Source organism: Salvelinus fontinalis, chromosome 10 (genome assembly GCF_029448725.1).
Source record: "Salvelinus fontinalis isolate EN_2023a chromosome 10, ASM2944872v1, whole genome shotgun sequence".
NCBI classification, from domain to species: Eukaryota; Metazoa; Chordata; class Actinopteri; order Salmoniformes; family Salmonidae; genus Salvelinus; species Salvelinus fontinalis.
This window is the reverse complement of record NC_074674.1, coordinates 42532088-42551927: the sequence shown is the minus strand read 5'-3', so window position 1 is coordinate 42551927 and position 19840 is coordinate 42532088. Positions and strand designations below refer to the sequence as shown.

At 45.1% G+C, this 19840-nt stretch overlaps 1 protein-coding gene across 1 annotated transcript in view; it reads left to right on the top strand.

The window, feature by feature from the left end:
* The window catches only part of LOC129863294 (protocadherin Fat 3-like), a 116262-nt gene that overhangs the window by 1980 nt on the left and 94442 nt on the right, over nt 1–19840 (top strand). The window contains exons 3-5 of the mRNA XM_055935181.1: nt 16–150; nt 4295–4564; nt 6839–7001. Coding sequence (XP_055791156.1) covers nt 16–150; nt 4295–4564; nt 6839–7001 — 568 coding nt within the window. The remainder of the gene's footprint in view (nt 1–15; nt 151–4294; nt 4565–6838; nt 7002–19840) is intronic.

The window sequence follows — 19840 nt, the reverse complement described above, 5'->3', positions numbered from 1 at the left end:
GTCCTCTCTCAAAAGATTCTGGACATAAATGACAACAAGCCGTTGTTCGAGACCAGTTCCTACGTTGCCATGGTAATGGAGGGGATGCCCGTGGGCACCAGGGTGGTCCAGGTGCGGGCGCTCGACCCTGACTGGGGCTCCAACGGACAGGTATTATACTGTCTTCTCTGTTATTATTCACTTCATTATTATCATGTTATCATCTTAGTGTAATAGTATCATCTTATTATCATATTATCATGTTATCATCTTAGTGTAATAGTATCATATTATCATCTTAGTATCATATTATCATCTTAGTGTAATAGTATCATATTATCATCTTAGTATCATATTATCATCTTAGTATAATATTATCATCTTAGTATCATATTATTATCTTAGTATAATATTATCATCTTAGTATAATATTATCATCTTAGTATCATATTATCATCTTAGTATAATATTATCATCTTATTATCATAGTATCCTCTTAGTATTTACATTTACATTTTAGTCATTTAGCAGACGCTCTTATCCAGAGCGACTTACAGTAGAGTGCATACATTTTATTACATTTTACATACTGAGACAAGGATATCCCTACCGGCCAAACCCTCCCTAACCCGGATGACGCTATGCCAATTGTGCGTCGCCCCACGGACCTCCCGGTTGCGGCCGGCTGCGACAGAGCCTGGGCGCGAACCCAGCCCAGCCTGGGCGCGAACCCAGAGACTCTGGTGGCGCAGCTTGCACTGCGATGCAGTGCCCTAGACCACTGCGCCGGGATAATATTATATTATATTATCTTAGTATCATGTTATTATCTTAGTATCATATTATCATCTTAGTATCATATTATTATCTTAGTATAATATTATCATCTTAGTATCATATTATTATCTTAGTATCATATTATCATCTTAGTATCATGTTATTATCTTAGTATCATATTATCATCTTAGTATCATATTATTATCTTAGTATAATATTATCATCTTAGTATCATATTATTATCTTAGTATCATATTATCATCTTAGTATCATATTATTATCTTAGTATCATGTTATTATCTTAGTATCATATTATCATCTTAGTAGTGCTTTATAGTGGCAAAAAATAAGTCGGCAAATGATGATCGCTGTTCATCGGTGAATGAAGTTTAAATTTAATTTGTCACATGCTTCGTAAACAACAGGTGTAGACTATGAGTGAAATGCTTACGGGACTTTTAACTTCCTGACTGATGTCTTGAGATGTTTCTTCAATATATCCACATAATTTTCTTTCCTCATGAGGCCATCATTTTGTGAAGTGCACCAGTCCCTCCTGCAGCAAAGCACCCCCACAACATGATGCTGCCACCCTGTGCTTCACGGTTGGGATGGTGTTCTTCGCCTTGCAAGCATCCCCCTTTTTCCTCCAAAGATAACGATGGTCATTATAGCCAAACAGTTATATTTTTGTTTCATCAGACCCGAGGACATTTCTCCAAAAAGTACGATCATCGTCCCCATGTGCAGTTGCAAGCCGTTGTCTGTTTTTTTTATGGCGGTTTTGGAGCAGTGGCTTCTCCTTGCTGAGCGGCCTTTCAAGTTACGTCGATATAGGACTTGTTTTACTGTGGATATAGATACTTTTGTACTCGTTTCCTCCAGCATCTTCACAAGGTCCTTTGCTGTTGTTCTGGGATTGATTTGCACTTTTCGTACCAAAGTACGTTCATCTCTAGGAGACAGAACGCGTCTCCTTCCTGAGCGGTATAACGGCTGCGTGGTCCCATGGTGTTTAAACTTGCATACTATTGTTTGTACAGATGAACATGGTATCTTCAGGCATTTGGAAATTGCTCCCAAGGATGAACCAGACTTGTGGAGGTCTACAGTTTATTTTCTGAGGTCTTGGCTGATTTCTTTTGATTTTTCCATGATGTCAAGCAAAGAGGCACTAAGTTTGAAGGTAGGCCTTGGTATACATCCACAGCTTATGGCCCTATACAGCTTGTTGAGTAAGGTCTTAGTGCCAGCATCAGTTTGTGGTGGTAAATAGACAGCTATGAAAAATATAGATGAAGTCTCTCTTGGTAAATTGTATGGTCTACAGCTTATCATGAGGTACTCTACCTCAGGTGAGCAGAACCTCGAGACGTCCTTAATATTAGAGATCTCCCCCCAGCCGTTGTTAAGAAAGGGACACACACCTCCCCCCCTTGAGCTTACCCGACGCTGCCGTTCTGCCCTGTTGATGCATAGAAAAACCACCTAGCTGTTCAACCATGACTCTGAAAAGCGTAGGATATTACAGTTCTTCAAGTCCCATTGATAGGATAGTTCGGCAGTGTTGGTACGTTCACCAGTAGAACGGAGGCACATCAGGGTCACATTGGCCTCTCTTACACCACCTTCTTCTTTTCCGAGTCTCTGGATTAGGGCCGGGGTCGGGGTGAGCAGTATGTCCTGCACCTAGTTGAAGAAGAAATCTTTATCCAAGGTTACTGATCACTGATCTGGTGTCCAGAAGCTCTTTTCGGTTATAGGAAATGATGATAGAAACATTATGTACAAAAAAAAGTTAAGATCAGCACAAAGTAAACACAAAATAGCAAAATTGGAAGGAGCTAATTTACATAAACGTAAAATGGCACCATTCTGACTGAATGGTTCTCAGTCCTGGTCTTGGGGACTTAAAGGGGTGCACATTTTAGTTTGTTCCCTACCACTACACAGATGATTAAAATGATCAACTCATCATCAAGCTTTGATGATTTTAATCCCCTTTTAATGCTCTGTATATTTCAAATGCATACAGTGCCTTGTAAAAGTATTCACCCCCCTTGGTGTTTTTGCTGCATTACAACCTGTAATTTAAATGGATTTTTATTTGAATTTCATGCAATGGACAAACACAAAATAGTCGAAATTGGTGAAGTGAAATGAAAAAAATGACTTGTTTCAAAAAAAAAAAAAAAAAAAAATTATGGAAAAGTGGTGCGTGTATATGTATTCATCCCCTTTGCTATGAAGCCCCTAAATAAGATCTGGTGGAACCAATTACCTCCAGAAGTCAAATAATTAGTTAAATAAAGTCCACCTGTGTGCAATCTAAGTGTCACATGATCTGTCACATGATCTCAGTATATATACTGAATAAAAATATTTAAATATCCCACGGAGCACCATTAAATTCATTATTAAAATATGGAAAGACTATGGCACCACAACAAACCTGCCAAGAGAGGGCCGCCCACCAAAACTCACAGACAAGAGGGGAATAACCAGAGAGGCAACAAAGGGACCAAAGATAACCCTGAAGAAGCTGCAAAGCTCCACAGTGGAGATTGGAGTATCTGTCCATAGGACCACTTTAAGCCGTACACTCCACAGAGCTGGGCTTTACGGAGGAGTAGCCAGGAAAAAAGACATGGCTTAAAGAAAAAAATAAGCAAACATAAGGAAGAAGGTACACCAGTCAGATGAGCTTTGTCTGGCGCATACCCAACACCTCTCATCACCCTGACAACACCATCCCGATGAAAAACATCCCCACAGCATGAATCTGCCACCAGCATCGGCAGGGAATGGGAAACTGGTCAGAATTTAAGGAATGATGGATGGCGCTAAATACATGGAAATTCTTGAGGGAAACCTGTTTAAGTCTTCCAGAGATTTGAGACTGGGACGGAGGTTCACCTTCCTGCAGGACAATGACCCTAAGCATACTGCTAAAGCAACACTCCAGTGGATTAAGGGGAAACATTGAAATGTCTTGGAATGGCCTAGTCAAAGCCCAGACCTCCATCCAATTGAGAATCTGTGGTATGACTCAAAGATTGCTGTACATCAGCTGAACCCATCCAACTTGAAGGAGCTGGAGCAGTTTTGCCTTGAAGAATGGGCAAAAATCCCAGTGGCTAGATGTGCCAAGCTTATAGAGACATACCCTGTAATTGCTGTAAAAGGTGGCTCTACAAAGTACTGACTTTTGGGGGGTGAATAGTTATGCACGCTCAAGTTTTCAGTTTTTTTATCTTATTTCTTGTTTGTTTCACAATAAATAAATACAAATGTATCTTCAAGTGGTAGGCGTGTTGTGTAAATCAAATGATACAAACCCTCCAAAAATCTATTTTAATTCCAGGTTGTAAGGCAACAAAATAGGAAAAATGCCAAGGGGGGTGAATACTTTCGCAAGCCACTGTATTTCCACAAGAGATGGGTAAACAATCGCACAATGGTGTGTAAATGGCATTTACCCTTAACTATACCACTGTCCTCCTCTTCCTCCCCCTCCTCCACCTCCTCTTTATTACAGGTCACCTACAGCTTGGGTCCTCCACTTAACCAGATCCAGGAGAACAGACCAGACCGTACCTCTGCTGGTCCCTCATCTGGTATTACTGGTACCAGAACTGGTTCAACTAGTTCTACTGGTACCGGACCAGTGTTCTCCATTGACAGTAAAACGGGCTGGATCACAACCCTGTCTGTTCTGGACCATGAGGCTGGTCCCAGCTACACCTTCGTGGTGGTGTCTTCAGACCTGGGGGAGCTGCTACAACTATCCGCTACCACTGTTGTCACGGTGAGTGCAGGGGTGATGTGTGTATGTGTGGGGGGGAGTGTCTGTTTGTGTGGGGGGGGGGTTGTCTGTGTGTAGGGTGTAGTGTCTGTAAGGGTATCAGTGTCTGTTTGTAAGGGTATTAGTGTCTGTGTGTGTACGGGTATTAGTGTCTGTGTGTGTAAGGGTATTAGTGTCTGTGTGTGTACGGGTAGTAGTGTCTGTGTGTGTACGGGTATTAGTGTCTGTGTGTGTACGGGGGGTAGAAGATGGCCCTGACAGACATGGACGCCCCAGTTCTAATTCCCAGGCCAACTTTGCATTATTAAATTGTTTTTGTGTTATTTCTTACATTATTAAAATGTTTCTAGTACATCCCAGACCATACTCCAAAACGAGGAAGCACGAGTGAAGAAGTGGGATCTTAGTCAGACTTAGCAGGAGTGGAGAAGTGGGATCTTAGTCGGACTCAGGAGGAGTGGAGTAGTGGGCTCTTAGTCGGACTCAGGAGGAGCGGAGAAGTGAAATATAGTTTACATGTTAACACTCTAAACCAACCCTGTCTGTGTTACAACATAGTAGCACCCGTATCGGTTTTGTTACTCAACAACCAACCTGTCTATAGCAGAACTGCAATAGAACAACAATGGTCAAATACATTTCCAGAATTTCTGATCATTTTCTTTCCTTTGCAAAACTTTAAATCCAAATGTCATCACTGAATACAAAATTCAAGTGTATTTTTTTTTTCACAGAATATTAACACATTGTGTTCACTTTTTCCAGCAATCAGTAAAAAAACTAGTGCACTAAAGTCTGAACCATCAGTATCACAAAATAAGGGAAGATCTAGGAAATGGGGTCTGTCACATTTGTATGATATTTTACAATATTGAGGACATGCAGAGAATGAAGTTGTGTTACTTCTAAAGTAACTTTGGGTAACTTTGTGACCTTCCATTATAAAGCGTTGCTTTGGTGTGGATTAAGGCCTATGCGTTAATATCAGTTGTGTTCCTCCGTTGTATTCACCTTTCCTTATTTCTATCGTGGAGTGTGTTTCTGTGCGCCAATGAAAAGTCAACAAAACTATGAGCAAACCAACCTTTGTATTGAATACATGAAATTGGATTGCGATGATACCGATGAATGAATCCTGTACACAATAACTAAATGTTATTTTTTTAATTATCTTCATTAGGAATAATATTTTGATTTAGTGTGTATCAAATCAAGTTTATTTTATGTAGCCCTTCGTACATCAGCTAATATCTCGAAGTGCTGTACAGAAACCCAGCCTAAAACCCCAAACAGCAAGCAATGCAGGTGTAGAAGCACGGTGGCTAGGAAAAAAATGAGATTGTTTGGTGAAATATACATAAAAGGAGAGTAATTACGTATTATTCTGTACCTTTTGATATTTGTATTTACAGTTTTGATTTGTCATGATTTAGTTACTGCATATATTTTTTTGATCTACTGGGAATTTAAAAGACAGACTGACTTTCTGTTTTGCTTAGGCTCAAATAAATAAGTGTAACGGCTGATTTCCTCCTCTTCGTCTGAAGAGGAGGTGTAGGGATCGGACCAAGACGCAGAGTGGAAAGTGTCCATGTTTTATTAAGAAAATAACCTGAACACTACTCGAAACAAAATAACAAAGAGAATCTAACCGAAACCAGTCCCGTGTGGCACGAACACTGACACGAAATACAATCACCCACAAAAACCCAACACCAAACAGGCTACCTTAATATGGTTCTCAATCAGGGACAACGATTGACAGCTGCCTCTGATTGAGAACCATATCAGGTCAAACACAGAAATAGACAAACCAGACACAAAACAATGAATGCCCACCCAACTCACGTCCTGACCCACTAAAACAAACCATTAACACAATAACTAGGCAGAACGTGACAATAAGCATGGTATCGTTAATCTTTTTGTTGCAGACATCTGTGTTCTTTTTATGGAAGAACCGTCATTTTGACGGTATAATATAGTTTTGATGTATTTTTTTTGAGAAGGCAATACATTTTGAAAATGCATAAACTTTTTGGGGTGAAAAAGCCCCCCCCCCCCCCCCCCCACCCCCCAAAAAAAAAAAAAAATCAGCAACATTGTTATGGAAAATCCTTGTAAGTAATTGAGAAAAACTGTAAGTAACAGTAAGGGATGAAATCCTAACTTTACACTTCAGTCGAATTTCAACTGTTCTCCCATTGATATCAATGCATGAAGAAAAGTCACTGTAGTAGTAAGTCTACTTCCTCCTGTCTTCCTGCACCTCTCCAGGTGTCTGTAGCAGATGTGAATGACAACCCGCCGCGATTCGAGAGGGAGTTTTACCGGGGCGCGGTCAGAGAGAGTGACCCGCCAGGAGAGGTGGTGTCTGTTCTCAGCACCAAGGACGGAGACACCACGGATCAGAACAAACTGGTCAGCTACCACATCACAGGTTAGTTAGTTAGTTAGTTAGTTAGTTAGTTAGTTAGTTAGTTAGTTAGTTAGTTAGTATGTTGGATAGCTAGTGTGTTGGATAGTTAGTTAGGATGTTGGTTAGTTATTTTAGTTTGTAAATTGATTACTTAGTCATTACCAAGCACCCAGGATGATGGAGAACAGCTAAGTGTGTGTGTGTGTGTGTGTGTGTGTGTGTGTGTGTGTGTGTGTGTGTGTGTGTGTGTGTGTGTGTGTGTGTGTGTGACTGTGACTGTGACTGTGTGTGTGTGTGTGTGTGTGTGTGTGTGTGTGTGTGTGTGTGTGTGTGTGTGTGTGTGTGTGTGTGTGTGTGTGTGTGTGTGTGTGTGTGTGTGTGTGTGTGTGTGTGTGCGTGCTTGCGTGTGTGTGTGCGTGCACGTGTGTGTGATCAGAACAAACTGGTCAGCTACCACAGGTTAGTAAATCAGCTGGTTAGTTAGTTAGTTAATATGTTGGATAGTTAGTTAGTTAGTATGTTACTTAGTTAGGATACTGAACAAACATATTGTCAAAGTATGCGTGAAGGGCTGTAGGAAGTCAGGAGAGCAGATCTCTGGTAGGAAGTCAGGCGCAAGAGAGCAGATATTTTGGTAGGAAGTCAGGAGAGCAGATATCTGGTAGGAAGTCAGGAGAGCAGATATTTGGTAGGAAGTCAGGAGAGCAGATATCTGGTAGGAAGTCAGGAGAGCAGATATCTAGTAGGAAGTCAGGAGAGCAGATATCTGGTAGGAAGTCAGGAGAGCAGATATCTGGTAGGAAGTCAGGAGAGCAGATATCTGGTAGGAAGTCAGGAGAGCAGATATCTGGTAGGAAGTCAGGAGAGCAGATATTTGGTAGGAAGTCAGGAGAGCAGATATTTGGTAGGAAGTCAGGAGAGCAGATCTCTGGTAGGAAGTCAGGAGAGCAGATATCTGGTAGGAAGTCAGGAGAGCAGATATTTGGTAGGAAGTCAGGAGAGCAGATATCTGGTAGGAAGTCAGGAGAGCAGATATCTGGTAGGAAGTCAGGAGAGCAGATATTTGGTAGGAAGTCAGGAGAGCAGATATCTGGTAGGAAGTCAGGAGAGCAGATATCTGGTAGGAAGTCAGGAGAGCAGATATCTGGTAGGAAGTCAGGAGAGCAGATATCTGGTAGGAAGTCAGGAGAGCAGATATCTGGTAGGAAGTCAGGAGAGCAGATATCTGGTAGGAAGTCAGGAGAGCAGATATCTGGTAGGAAGTCAGGAGAACAGATATCTGGTAGGAAGTCAGGAGAGCAGATATCTGGTAGGAAGTCAGGAGAGCAGATATCTGGTAGGAAGTCAGGAGAGCAGATATCTGGTAGGAAGTCAGGAGAGCAGATATCTGGTAGGAAGTCAGGCGCAGGAGAGCAGATATTTGGTAGGAAGTCAGGAGAGCAGATATCTGGTAGGAAGTCAGGAGAGCAGATATCTGGTAGGAAGTCAGGAGAGCAGATATTTGGTAGGAAGTCAGTCGCAGGAGAGCAGATATTTGGTAGGAAGTCAGGAGAGCAGATATTTGGTAGGAAGTCAGGAGAGCAGATATCTGGTAGGAAGTCAGGAGAGCAGATATCTGGTAGGAAGTCAGGAGAGCAGATATCTGGTAGGAAGTCAGGAGAGCAGATATCTGGTAGGAAGTCAGGAGAGCAGATATCTGGTAGGAAGTCAGGAGAGCAGATATCTGGTAGGAAGTCAGGAGAGCAGATATCTGGTAGGAAGTCAGGAGAGCAGATATCTGGTAGGAAGTCAGGAGAGCAGATATCTGGTAGGAAGTCAGGAGAGCAGATATTTGGTAGGAAGTCAGGCGCAGGAGAGCAGATATTTGGTAGGAAGTCAGGAGAGCAGATATCTGGTAGGAAGTCAGGAGAGCAGATATTTGGTAGGAAGTCAGGAGAGCAGATATTTGGTAGGAAGTCAGGAGAGCAGATATTTGGTAGGAAGTCAGGAGAGCAGATATTTGGTAGGAAGTCAGGAGAGCAGATATCTGGTAGGAAGTCAGGAGAGCAGATATCTGGTAGGAAGTCAGGAGAGCAGATATCTGGTAGGAAGTCAGGAGAGCAGATATCTGGTAGGAAGTCAGGAGAGCAGATATCTGGTAGGAAGTCAGGAGAGCAGATATCTGGTAGGAAGTCAGGAGAGGAGATATCTGGTAGGAAGTCAGGAGAGCAGATATTTGGTAGGAAGTCAGGAGAGCAGATATCTGGTAGGAAGTCAGGAGAGCAGATATCTGGTAGGAAGTCAGGAGAGCAGATATCTGGTAGGAAGTCAGGAGAGCAGATATCTGGTAGGAAGTCAGGAGAGCAGATATCTGGTAGGAAGTCAGGAGAGCAGATATCTGGTAGGAAGTCAGGAGAGCAGATATCTGGTAGGAAGTCAGGAGAGCAGATATCTGGTAGGAAGTCAGGAGAGCAGATATCTGGTAGGAAGTCAGGAGAGCAGATATCTGGTAGGAAGTCAGGAGAGCAGATATCTGGTAGGAAGTCAGGAGAGCAGATATCTGGTAGGAAGTCAGGAGAGCAGATATCTGGTAGGAAGTCAGGAGAGCAGATATCTGGTAGGAAGTCAGGAGAGCAGATATCTGGTAGGAAGTCAGGAGAGCAGATATCTGGTAGGAAGTCAGGAGAGCAGATATCTGGTAGGAAGTCAGGAGAGCAGATATCTGGTAGGAAGTCAGGAGAGCAGATATCTGGTAGGAAGTCAGGAGAGCAGATATCTGGTAGGAAGTCAGGAGAGCAGATATCTGGTAGGAAGTCAGGAGAGCAGATATCTGGTAGGAAGTCAGGAGAGCAGATATCTGGTAGGAAGTCAGGCGCAGGAGAGCAGATATTTGGTAGGAAGTCAGGAGAGCAGATATCTGGTAGGAAGTCAGGAGAGCAGATATCTGGTAGGAAGTCAGGAGAGCAGATATCTGGTAGGAAGTCAGGAGAGCAGATATCTGGTAGGAAGTCAGGAGAGCAGATATCTGGTAGGAAGTCAGGAGAGCAGATATCTGGTAGGAAGTCAGGAGAGCAGATATCTGGTAGGAAGTCAGGAGAGCAGATATCTGGTAGGAAGTCAGGAGAGCAGATATCTGGTAGGAAGTCAGGAGAGCAGATATCTGGTAGGAAGTCAGGAGAGCAGATATCTGGTAGGAAGTCAGGAGAGCAGATATCTGGTAGGAAGTCAGGAGAGCAGATATCTGGTAGGAAGTCAGGAGAGCAGATATCTGGTAGGAAGTCAGGAGAGCAGATATCTGGTAGGAAGTCAGGAGAGCAGATATTTGGTAGGAAGTCAGGAGAGCAGATATCTGGTAGGAAGTCAGGAGAGCAGATATCTGGTAGGAAGTCAGGAGAGCAGATATCTGGTAGGAAGTCAGGAGAGCAGATATCTGGTAGGAAGTCAGGAGAGCAGATATCTGGTAGGAAGTCAGGAGAGCAGATATCTGGTAGGAAGTCAGGAGAGCAGATATCTGGTAGGAAGTCAGGAGAGCAGATATCTGGTAGGAAGTCAGGAGAGCAGATATCTGGTAGGAAGTCAGGAGAGCAGATATTTGGTAGGAAGTCAGGCGCAGGAGAGCAGATATTTGGTAGGAAGTCAGGAGAGCAGATATCTGGTAGGAAGTCAGGAGAGCAGATATCTGGTAGGAAGTCAGGAGAGCAGATATTTGGTAGGAAGTCAGGCGCAGGAGAGCAGATATTTGGTAGGAAGTCAGGAGAGCAGATATCTGGTAGGAAGTCAGGAGAGCAGATATCTGGTAGGAAGTCAGGAGAGCAGATATCTGGTAGGAAGTCAGGAGAGCAGATATCTGGTAGGAAGTCAGGAGAGCAGATATCTGGTAGGAAGTCAGGAGAGCAGATATCTGGTAGGAAGTCAGGAGAGCAGATATCTGGTAGGAAGTCAGGAGAGGAGATATCTGGTAGGAAGTCAGGAGAGCAGATATTTGGTAGGAAGTCAGGCGCAGGAGAGCAGATATTTGGTAGGAAGTCAGGAGAGCAGATATCTGGTAGGAAGTCAGGAGAGCAGATATCTGGTAGGAAGTCAGGAGAGCAGATATCTGGTAGGAAGTCAGGAGAGCAGATATTTGGTAGGAAGTCAGGAGAGCAGATATCTGGTAGGAAGTCAGGAGAGCAGATATCTGGTAGGAAGTCAGGAGAGCAGATATCTGGTAGGAAGTCAGGAGAGCAGATATCTGGTAGGAAGTCAGGAGAGCAGATATCTGGTAGGAAGTCAGGAGAGCAGATATTTGGTAGGAAGTCAGGAGAGCAGATATCTGGTAGGAAGTCAGGAGAGCAGATATCTGGTAGGAAGTCAGGAGAGCAGATATCTGGTAGGAAGTCAGGAGAGCAGATATCTGGTAGGAAGTCAGGAGAGCAGATATCTGGTAGGAAGTCAGGAGAGCAGATATCTGGTAGGAAGTCAGGAGAGCAGATATTTGGTAGGAAGTCAGGAGAGCAGATATCTGGTAGGAAGTCAGGAGAGCAGATATCTGGTAGGAAGTCAGGAGAGCAGATATCTGGTAGGAAGTCAGGAGAGCAGATATCTGGTAGGAAGTCAGGAGAGCAGATATTTGGTAGGAAGTCAGGCGCAGGAGAGCAGATATTTGGTAGGAAGTCAGGAGAGCAGATATCTGGTAGGAAGTCAGGAGAGCAGATATCTGGTAGGAAGTCAGGAGAGCAGATATCTGGTAGGAAGTCAGGAGAGCAGATATTTGGTAGGAAGTCAGGAGAGCAGATATCTGGTAGGAAGTCAGGAGAGCAGATATCTGGTAGGAAGTCAGGAGAGCAGATATCTGGTAGGAAGTCAGGAGAGCAGATATCTGGTAGGAAGTCAGGAGAGCAGATATCTGGTAGGAAGTCAGGAGAGCAGATATTTGGTAGGAAGTCAGGAGAGCAGATATCTGGTAGGAAGTCAGGAGAGCAGATATCTGGTAGGAAGTCAGGAGAGCAGATATCTGGTAGGAAGTCAGGAGAGCAGATATCTGGTAGGAAGTCAGGAGAGCAGATATCTGGTAGGAAGTCAGGAGAGCAGATATTTGGTAGGAAGTCAGGAGAGCAGATATCTGGTAGGAAGTCAGGAGAGCAGATATCTGGTAGGAAGTCAGGAGAGCAGATATCTGGTAGGAAGTCAGGAGAGCAGATATCTGGTAGGAAGTCAGGAGAGCAGATATCTGGTAGGAAGTCAGGAGAGCAGATATCTGGTAGGAAGTCAGGAGAGCAGATATCTGGTAGGAAGTCAGGAGAGCAGATATCTGGTAGGAAGTCAGGAGAGCAGATATCTGGTAGGAAGTCAGGAGAGCAGATATTTGGTAGGAAGTCAGGCGCAGGAGAGCAGATATTTGGTAGGAAGTCAGGAGAGCAGATATCTGGTAGGAAGTCAGGAGAGCAGATATCTGGTAGGAAGTCAGGAGAGCAGATATTTGGTAGGAAGTCAGGCGCAGGAGAGCAGATATTTGGTAGGAAGTCAGGAGAGCAGATATTTGGTAGGAAGTCAGGAGAGCAGATATCTGGTAGGAAGTCAGGAGAGCAGATATCTGGTAGGATGTCAGGAGAGCAGATATCTGGTAGGAAGTCAGGAGAGCAGATATCTGGTAGGAAGTCAGGAGAGCAGATATCTGGTAGGAAGTCAGGAGAGCAGATATCTGGTAGGAAGTCAGGAGAGCAGATATCTGGTAGGAAGTCAGGAGAGCAGATATCTGGTAGGAAGTCAGGAGAGCAGATATCTGGTAGGAAGTCAGGAGAGCAGATATTTGGTAGGAAGTCAGGCGCAGGAGAGCAGATATTTGGTAGGAAGTCAGGAGAGCAGATATCTGGTAGGAAGTCAGGAGAGCAGATATCTGGTAGGAAGTCAGGAGAGCAGATATTTGGTAGGAAGTCAGGCGCAGGAGAGCAGATATTTGGTAGGAAGTCAGGAGAGCAGATATTTGGTAGGAAGTCAGGAGAGCAGATATCTGGTAGGAAGTCAGGAGAGCAGATATCTGGTAGGAAGTCAGGAGAGCAGATATCTGGTAGGAAGTCAGGAGAGCAGATATTCTGGTAGGAAGTCAGGAGAGCAGATATCTGGTAGGAAGTCAGGAGAGCAGATATCTGGTAGGAAGTCAGGAGAGCAGATATCTGGTAGGAAGTCAGGAGAGCAGATATCTGGTAGGAAGTCAGGAGAGCAGATATCTGGTAGGAAGTCAGGAGAGCAGATATCTGGTAGGAAGTCAGGAGAGCAGATATCTGGTAGGAAGTCAGGAGAGCAGATATTTGGTAGGAAGTCAGGCGCAGGAGAGCAGATATTTGGTAGGAAGTCAGGAGAGCAGATATCTGGTAGGAAGTCAGGAGAGCAGATATCTGGTAGGAAGTCAGGAGAGCAGATATTTGGTAGGAAGTCAGGCGCAGGAGAGCAGATATTTGGTAGGAAGTCAGGAGAGCAGATATTTGGTAGGAAGTCAGGAGAGCAGATATCTGGTAGGAAGTCAGGAGAGCAGATATCTGGTAGGAAGTCAGGAGAGCAGATATCTGGTAGGAAGTCAGGAGAGCAGATATCTGGTAGGAAGTCAGGAGAGCAGATATCTGGTAGGAAGTCAGGAGAGCAGATATCTGGTAGGAAGTCAGGAGAGGAGATATCTGGTAGGAAGTCAGGAGAGCAGATATCTGGTAGGAAGTCAGGAGAGCAGATATCTGGTAGGAAGTCAGGAGAGCAGATATCTGGTAGGAAGTCAGGAGAGCAGATATCTGGTAGGAAGTCAGAAGAGCAGATATCTGGTAGGAAGTCAGGAGAGCAGATATTTGGTAGGAAGTCAGGCGCAGGAGAGCAGATATTTGGTAGGAAGTCAGGAGAGCAGATATCTGGTAGGAAGTCAGGAGAGCAGATTTCTGGCAGGAAGTCAGGAGAGCAGATATTTGGTAGGAAGTCAGGCGCAGGAGAGCAGATATCTGGTCGGAAGTCAGGAGAGCAGATATCTGGTAGGAAGTCAGGAGAGCAGATATCTGGTAGGAAGTCAGGAGAGCAGATATCTCTTAGGAAGTCAGGAGAGGAGATATCTGGTAGGAAGTCAGGAGAGCAGATATTTGGTAGGAAGTCAGGCGCAGGAGAGCAGATATTTGGTAGGAAGTCAGGAGAGCAGATATCTGGTAGGAAGTCAGGAGAGCAGATATCTGGTAGGAAGTCAGGAGAGCAGATATTTGGTAGGAAGTCAGGCGCAGGAGAGCAGATATTTGGTAGGAAGTCAGGAGAGCAGATATCTGGTAGGAAGTCAGTAGAGCAGATATCTGGTAGGAAGTCAGGAGAGCAGATATCTGGTAGGAAGTCAGGAGAGCAGATATTTGGTAGGAAGTCAGGAGAGCAGATATCTGGTAGGAAGTCAGGAGAGCAGATATCTGGTAGGAAGTCAGGAGAGGAGATATCTGGTAGGAAGTCAGGAGAGCAGATATCTGGTAGGAAGTCAGGAGAGCAGATATCTGGTAGGAAGTCAGGAAAGCAGATATCTGGTAGGAAGTCAGGAGAGCAGATATTTGGTAGGAAGTCAGGAGAGCAGATATCTGGTAGGAAGTCAGGAGAGCAGATATCTCTTAGGAAGTCAGGAGAGGAGATATCTGGTAGGAAGTCAGGAAAGCAGATATCTGGTAGGAAGTCAGGCGCAGGAGAGCAGATATTTGGTAGGAAGTCAGGAGAGCAGATATCTGGTAGGAAGTCAGGAGAGCAGATATCTGGTAGGAAGTCAGGAGAGGAGATATCTGGTAGGAAGTCAGGAGAGCAGATATTTGGTAGGAAGTCAGGAGAGCAGATATCTGGTAGGAAGTCAGTAGAGCAGATATCTGGTAGGAAGTCAGGAGAGCAGATATCTGGTAGGAAGTCAGGAGAGCAGATATTTGGTAGGAAGTCAGGAGAGCAGATATCTGGTAGGAAGTCAGGAGAGCAGATATCTGGTAGGAAGTCAGTAGAGCAGATATCTGGTAGGAAGTCAGGAGAGCAGATATCTGGTAGGAAGTCAGGAGAGCAGATATCTGGTAGGAAGTCAGGAAAGCAGATATCTGGTAGGAAGTCAGGAGAGCAGATATTTGGTAGGAAGTCAGGCGCAGGAGAGCAGATATTTGGTAGGAAGTCAGGAGAGCAGATATTTGGTAGGAAGTCAGGAGAGCAGATATCTGGTAGGAAGTCAGGAGAGCAGAAATCTGGTAGGAAGTCAGGAGAGCAGATATCTGGTAGGAAGTCAGGAGAGCAGATATCTGGTAGGAAATCAGGAGAGCAGATATCTTGTAGGAAGTCAGGAGAGCAGATATTTGGTAGGAAGTCAGGAGAGCAGATATCTGGTAGGAAGTCAGGAGCGCAGATATCTGGTAGGAAGTCAGGAGAGCAGATATCTGGTAGGAGGTCAGGAGAGCAGATATCTGGTAGGAAGTCAGGAGAGCAGATATTTGGTAGGAAGTCAGGCTCAGGAGAGCAGATATTTGGTAGGAAGTCAGGAGAGCAGATATTTGGTAGGAAGTCAGGAGAGCAGATATCTGGTAGGAAGTCAGGAGAGCAGAAATCTGGTAGGAAGTCAGGAGAGCAGAAATCTGGTAGGAAGTCAGGAGAGCAGATATCTGGTAGGAAATCAGGAGAGCAGATATCTTGTAGGAAGTCAGGAGAGCAGATATTTGGTAGGAAGTCAGGAGAGCAGATATCTGGTAGGAAGTCAGGAGCGCAGATATCTGGTAGGAAGTCAGGAGAGCAGATATCTGGTAGGAGGTCAGGAGAGCAGATATCTGGTAGGAAGTCAGGAGAGCAGATATTTGGTAGGAGGTCAGGCGCAGGAGAGCAGATATTTGGTAGGAAGTCAGGAGAGCAGATATCTGGTAGGAAGTCAGGAGAGCAGATATCTGGTAGGAAGTCAGGAGAGGAGATATCTGGTAGGAAGTCAGGAGAGCAGATATCTGGTAGGAAGTCAGGAGAGCAGATATCTGGTAGGAAGTCAGGAGAACAGATTTTTGGTAGGAAGTCAGGCGCAGGAGAGCAGATATTTGGTAGGAAGTCAGGAGAGCAGATATCTGGTAGGAAGTCAGGAGAGCAGATATCTGGTAGGAAGTCAGGAGAGCAGATATCTGGTAGGAAGTCAGGAGAGCAGATATCTGGTAGGAAGTCAGGAGAGCAGATATCTGGTAGGAGGTCAGGAGAGCAGATATCTGGTAGGAAGTCAGGAGAGCAGATATTTGGTAGGAAGTCAGGCGCAGGAGAGCAGATATTTGGTAGGAAGTCAGGAGAGCAGATATCTGGTAGGAAGTCAGGAGAGCAGATATCTGGTAGGAAGTCAGGAGAGCAGATATCTGGTAGGAAGTCAGGAGAGCAGATATCTGGTAGGAAGTCAGGAGAGCAGATATCTGGAAGGAAGTCAGGAGAACAGATTTTTGGTAGGAAGTCAGGCGCAGGAGAGCAGATATTTGGTAGGAAGTCAGGAGAGCAGATATCTGGTAGGAAGTCAGGAGAGCAGATATCTGGTAGGAAGTCAGGAGAGCAGATATCTGGTAGGAAGTCAGGAGAGCAGATATCTGATAGGAAGTCAGGAGAGCAGATATCTGGTAGGAAGTCAGGAGAGCAGATATCTGGTAGGAAGTCAGGAGAGCAGATATTTGGTAGGACGTCAGGAGAGCAGATATCTGGTAGGAAGTCAGGAGAGCAGATATCTGGTAGGAAGTCAGGAGACCAGATATCTGGTAGGAAGTCAGGAGAGCAGATATCTGGTAGGAAGTCAGGAGAGCAGATATTTGGTAGGAAGTGAGGCGCAGGAAAGCAGATATTTGGTAGGAAGTCAGGAGAGTAGATATCTGGTAGGAAGTCAGGAGAGCAGATATCTGGTAGGAAGTCAGGAGAGCAGATATCTGGTAGGAAGTCAGGAGAGCAGATATCTGGTAGGAAGTCAGGAGAGCAGATATTTGGTAGGAAGTCAGGCGCAGGAGAGCAGATATTTGGTAGGAAGTCAGGAGAGCAGATATCTGGTAGGTTGTCAGGAGAGCAGATATCTGGTAGGAAGTCAGGAGAGCAGATATTTGGTAGGAAGTCAGGCGCAGGAGAGCAGATATTTGGTAGGAAGTCAGGAGAGCAGATATTTGGTAGGAAGTCAGGAGAGCAGATATCTGGTAGGAAGTCAGGAGAGCAGATATCTGGTAGGAAGTCAGGAGAGCAGATATCTGGTAGGAAGTCAGGAGAGCAGATATCTGGTAGGAAGTCAGGAGAGCAGATATCTGGTAGGAAGTCAGGAGAGCAGATATCTGGTAGGAAGTCAGGAGAGGAGATATCTGGTAAGAAGTCAGGAGAGCAGATATCTGGTAGGAAGTCAGGAGAGCAGATATCTGGTAGGAAGTCAGGAGAGCAGATATCTGGTAGGAAGTCAGGAGAGCAGATATCTGGTAGGAAGTCAGAAGAGCAGATATCTGGTAGGAAGTCAGGAGAGCAGATATTTGGTAGGAAGTCAGGCGCAGGAGAGCAGATATTTGGTAGGAAGTCAGGAGAGCAGATATCTGGTAGGAAGTCAGGAGAGCAGATTTCTGGCAGGAAGTCAGGAGAGCAGATATTTGGTAGGAAGTCAGGCGCAGGAGAGCAGATATCTGGTCGGAAGTCAGGAGAGCAGATATCTGGTAGGAAGTCAGGAGAGCAGATATCTGGTAGGAAGTCAGGAGAGCAGATATCTCTTAGGAAGTCAGGAGAGGAGATATCTGGTAGGAAGTCAGGAGAGCAGATATTTGGTAGGAAGTCAGGCGCAGGAGAGCAGATATTTGGTAGGAAGTCAGGAGAGCAGATATCTGGTAGGAAGTCAGGAGAGCAGATATCTGGTAGGAAGTCAGGAGAGCAGATATTTGGTAGGAAGTCAGGCGCAGGAGAGCAGATATTTGGTAGGAAGTCAGGAGAGCAGATATCTGGTAGGAAGTCAGTAGAGCAGATATCTGGTAGGAAGTCAGGAGAGCAGATATCTGGTAGGAAGTCAGGAGAGCAGATATTTGGTAGGAAGTCAGGAGAGCAGATATCTGGTAGGAAGTCAGGAGAGCAGATATCTGGTAGGAAGTCAGGAGAGGAGATATCTGGTAGGAAGTCAGGAGAGCAGATATCTGGTAGGAAGTCAGGAGAGCAGATATCTGGTAGGAAGTCAGGAAAGCAGATATCTGGTAGGAAGTCAGGAGAGCAGATATTTGGTAGGAAGTCAGGCGCAGGAGAGCAGATATTTGGTAGGAAGTCAGGAGAGCAGATATTTGGTAGGAAGTCAGGAGAGCAGATATCTGGTAGGAAGTCAGGAGAGCAGAAATCTGGTAGGAAGTCAGGAGAGCAGATATCTGGTAGGAAGTCAGGAGAGCAGATATCTGGTAGGAAATCAGGAGAGCAGATATCTTGTAGGAAGTCAGGAGAGCAGATATTTGGTAGGAAGTCAGGAGAGCAGATATCTGGTAGGAAGTCAGGAGCGCAGATATCTGGTAGGAAGTCAGGAGAGCAGATATCTGGTAGGAGGTCAGGAGAGCAGATATCTGGTAGGAAGTCAGGAGAGCAGATATTTGGTAGGAAGTCAGGCTCAGGAGAGCAGATATTTGGTAGGAAGTCAGGAGAGCAGATATTTGGTAGGAAGTCAGGAGAGCAGATATCTGGTAGGAAGTCAGGAGAGCAGAAATCTGGTAGGAAGTCAGGAGAGCAGAAATCTGGTAGGAAGTCAGGAGAGCAGATATCTGGTAGGAAATCAGGAGAGCAGATATCTTGTAGGAAGTCAGGAGAGCAGATATTTGGTAGGAAGTCAGGAGAGCAGATATCTGGTAGGAAGTCAGGAGCGCAGATATCTGGTAGGAAGTCAGGAGAGCAGATATCTGGTAGGAGGTCAGGAGAGCAGATATCTGGTAGGAAGTCAGGAGAGCAGATATTTGGTAGGAGGTCAGGCGCAGGAGAGCAGATATTTGGTAGGAAGTCAGGAGAGCAGATATCTGGTAGGAAGTCAGGAGAGCAGATATCTGGTAGGAAGTCAGGAGAGGAGATATCTGGTAGGAAGTCAGGAGAGCAGATATCTGGTAGGAAGTCAGGAGAGCAGATATCTGGTAGGAAGTCAGGAGAACAGATTTTTGGTAGGAAGTCAGGCGCAGGAGAGCAGATATTTGGTAGGAAGTCAGGAGAGCAGATATCTGGTAGGAAGTCAGGAGAGCAGATATCTGGTAGGAAGTCAGGAGAGCAGATATCTGGTAGGAAGTCAGGAGAGCAGATATCTGGTAGGAAGTCAGGAGAGCAGATATCTGGTAGGAGGTCAGGAGAGCAGATATCTGGTAGGAAGTCAGGAGAGCAGATATTTGGTAGGAAGTCAGGCGCAGGAGAGCAGATATTTGGTAGGAAGTCAGGAGAGCAGATATCTGGTAGGAAGTCAGGAGAGCAGATATCTGGTAGGAAGTCAGGAGAGCAGATATCTGGTAGGAAGTCAGGAGAGCAGATATCTGGTAGGAAGTCAGGAGAGCAGATATCTGGAAGGAAGTCAGGAGAACAGATTTTTGGTAGGAAGTCAGGCGCAGGAGAGCAGATATTTGGTAGGAAGTCAGGAGAGCAGATATCTGGTAGGAAGTCAGGAGAGCAGATATCTGGTAGGAAGTCAGGAGAGCAGATATCTGGTAGGAAGTCAGGAGAGCAGATATCTGATAGGAAGTCAGGAGAGCAGATATCTGGTAGGAAGTCAGGAGAGCAGATATCTGGTAGGAAGTCAGGAGAGCAGATATTTGGTAGGACGTCAGGAGAGCAGATATCTGGTAGGAAGTCAGGAGAGCAGATATCTGGTAGGAAGTCAGGAGACCAGATATCTGGTAGGAAGTCAGGAGAGCAGATATCTGGTAGGAAGTCAGGAGAGCAGATATTTGGTAGGAAGT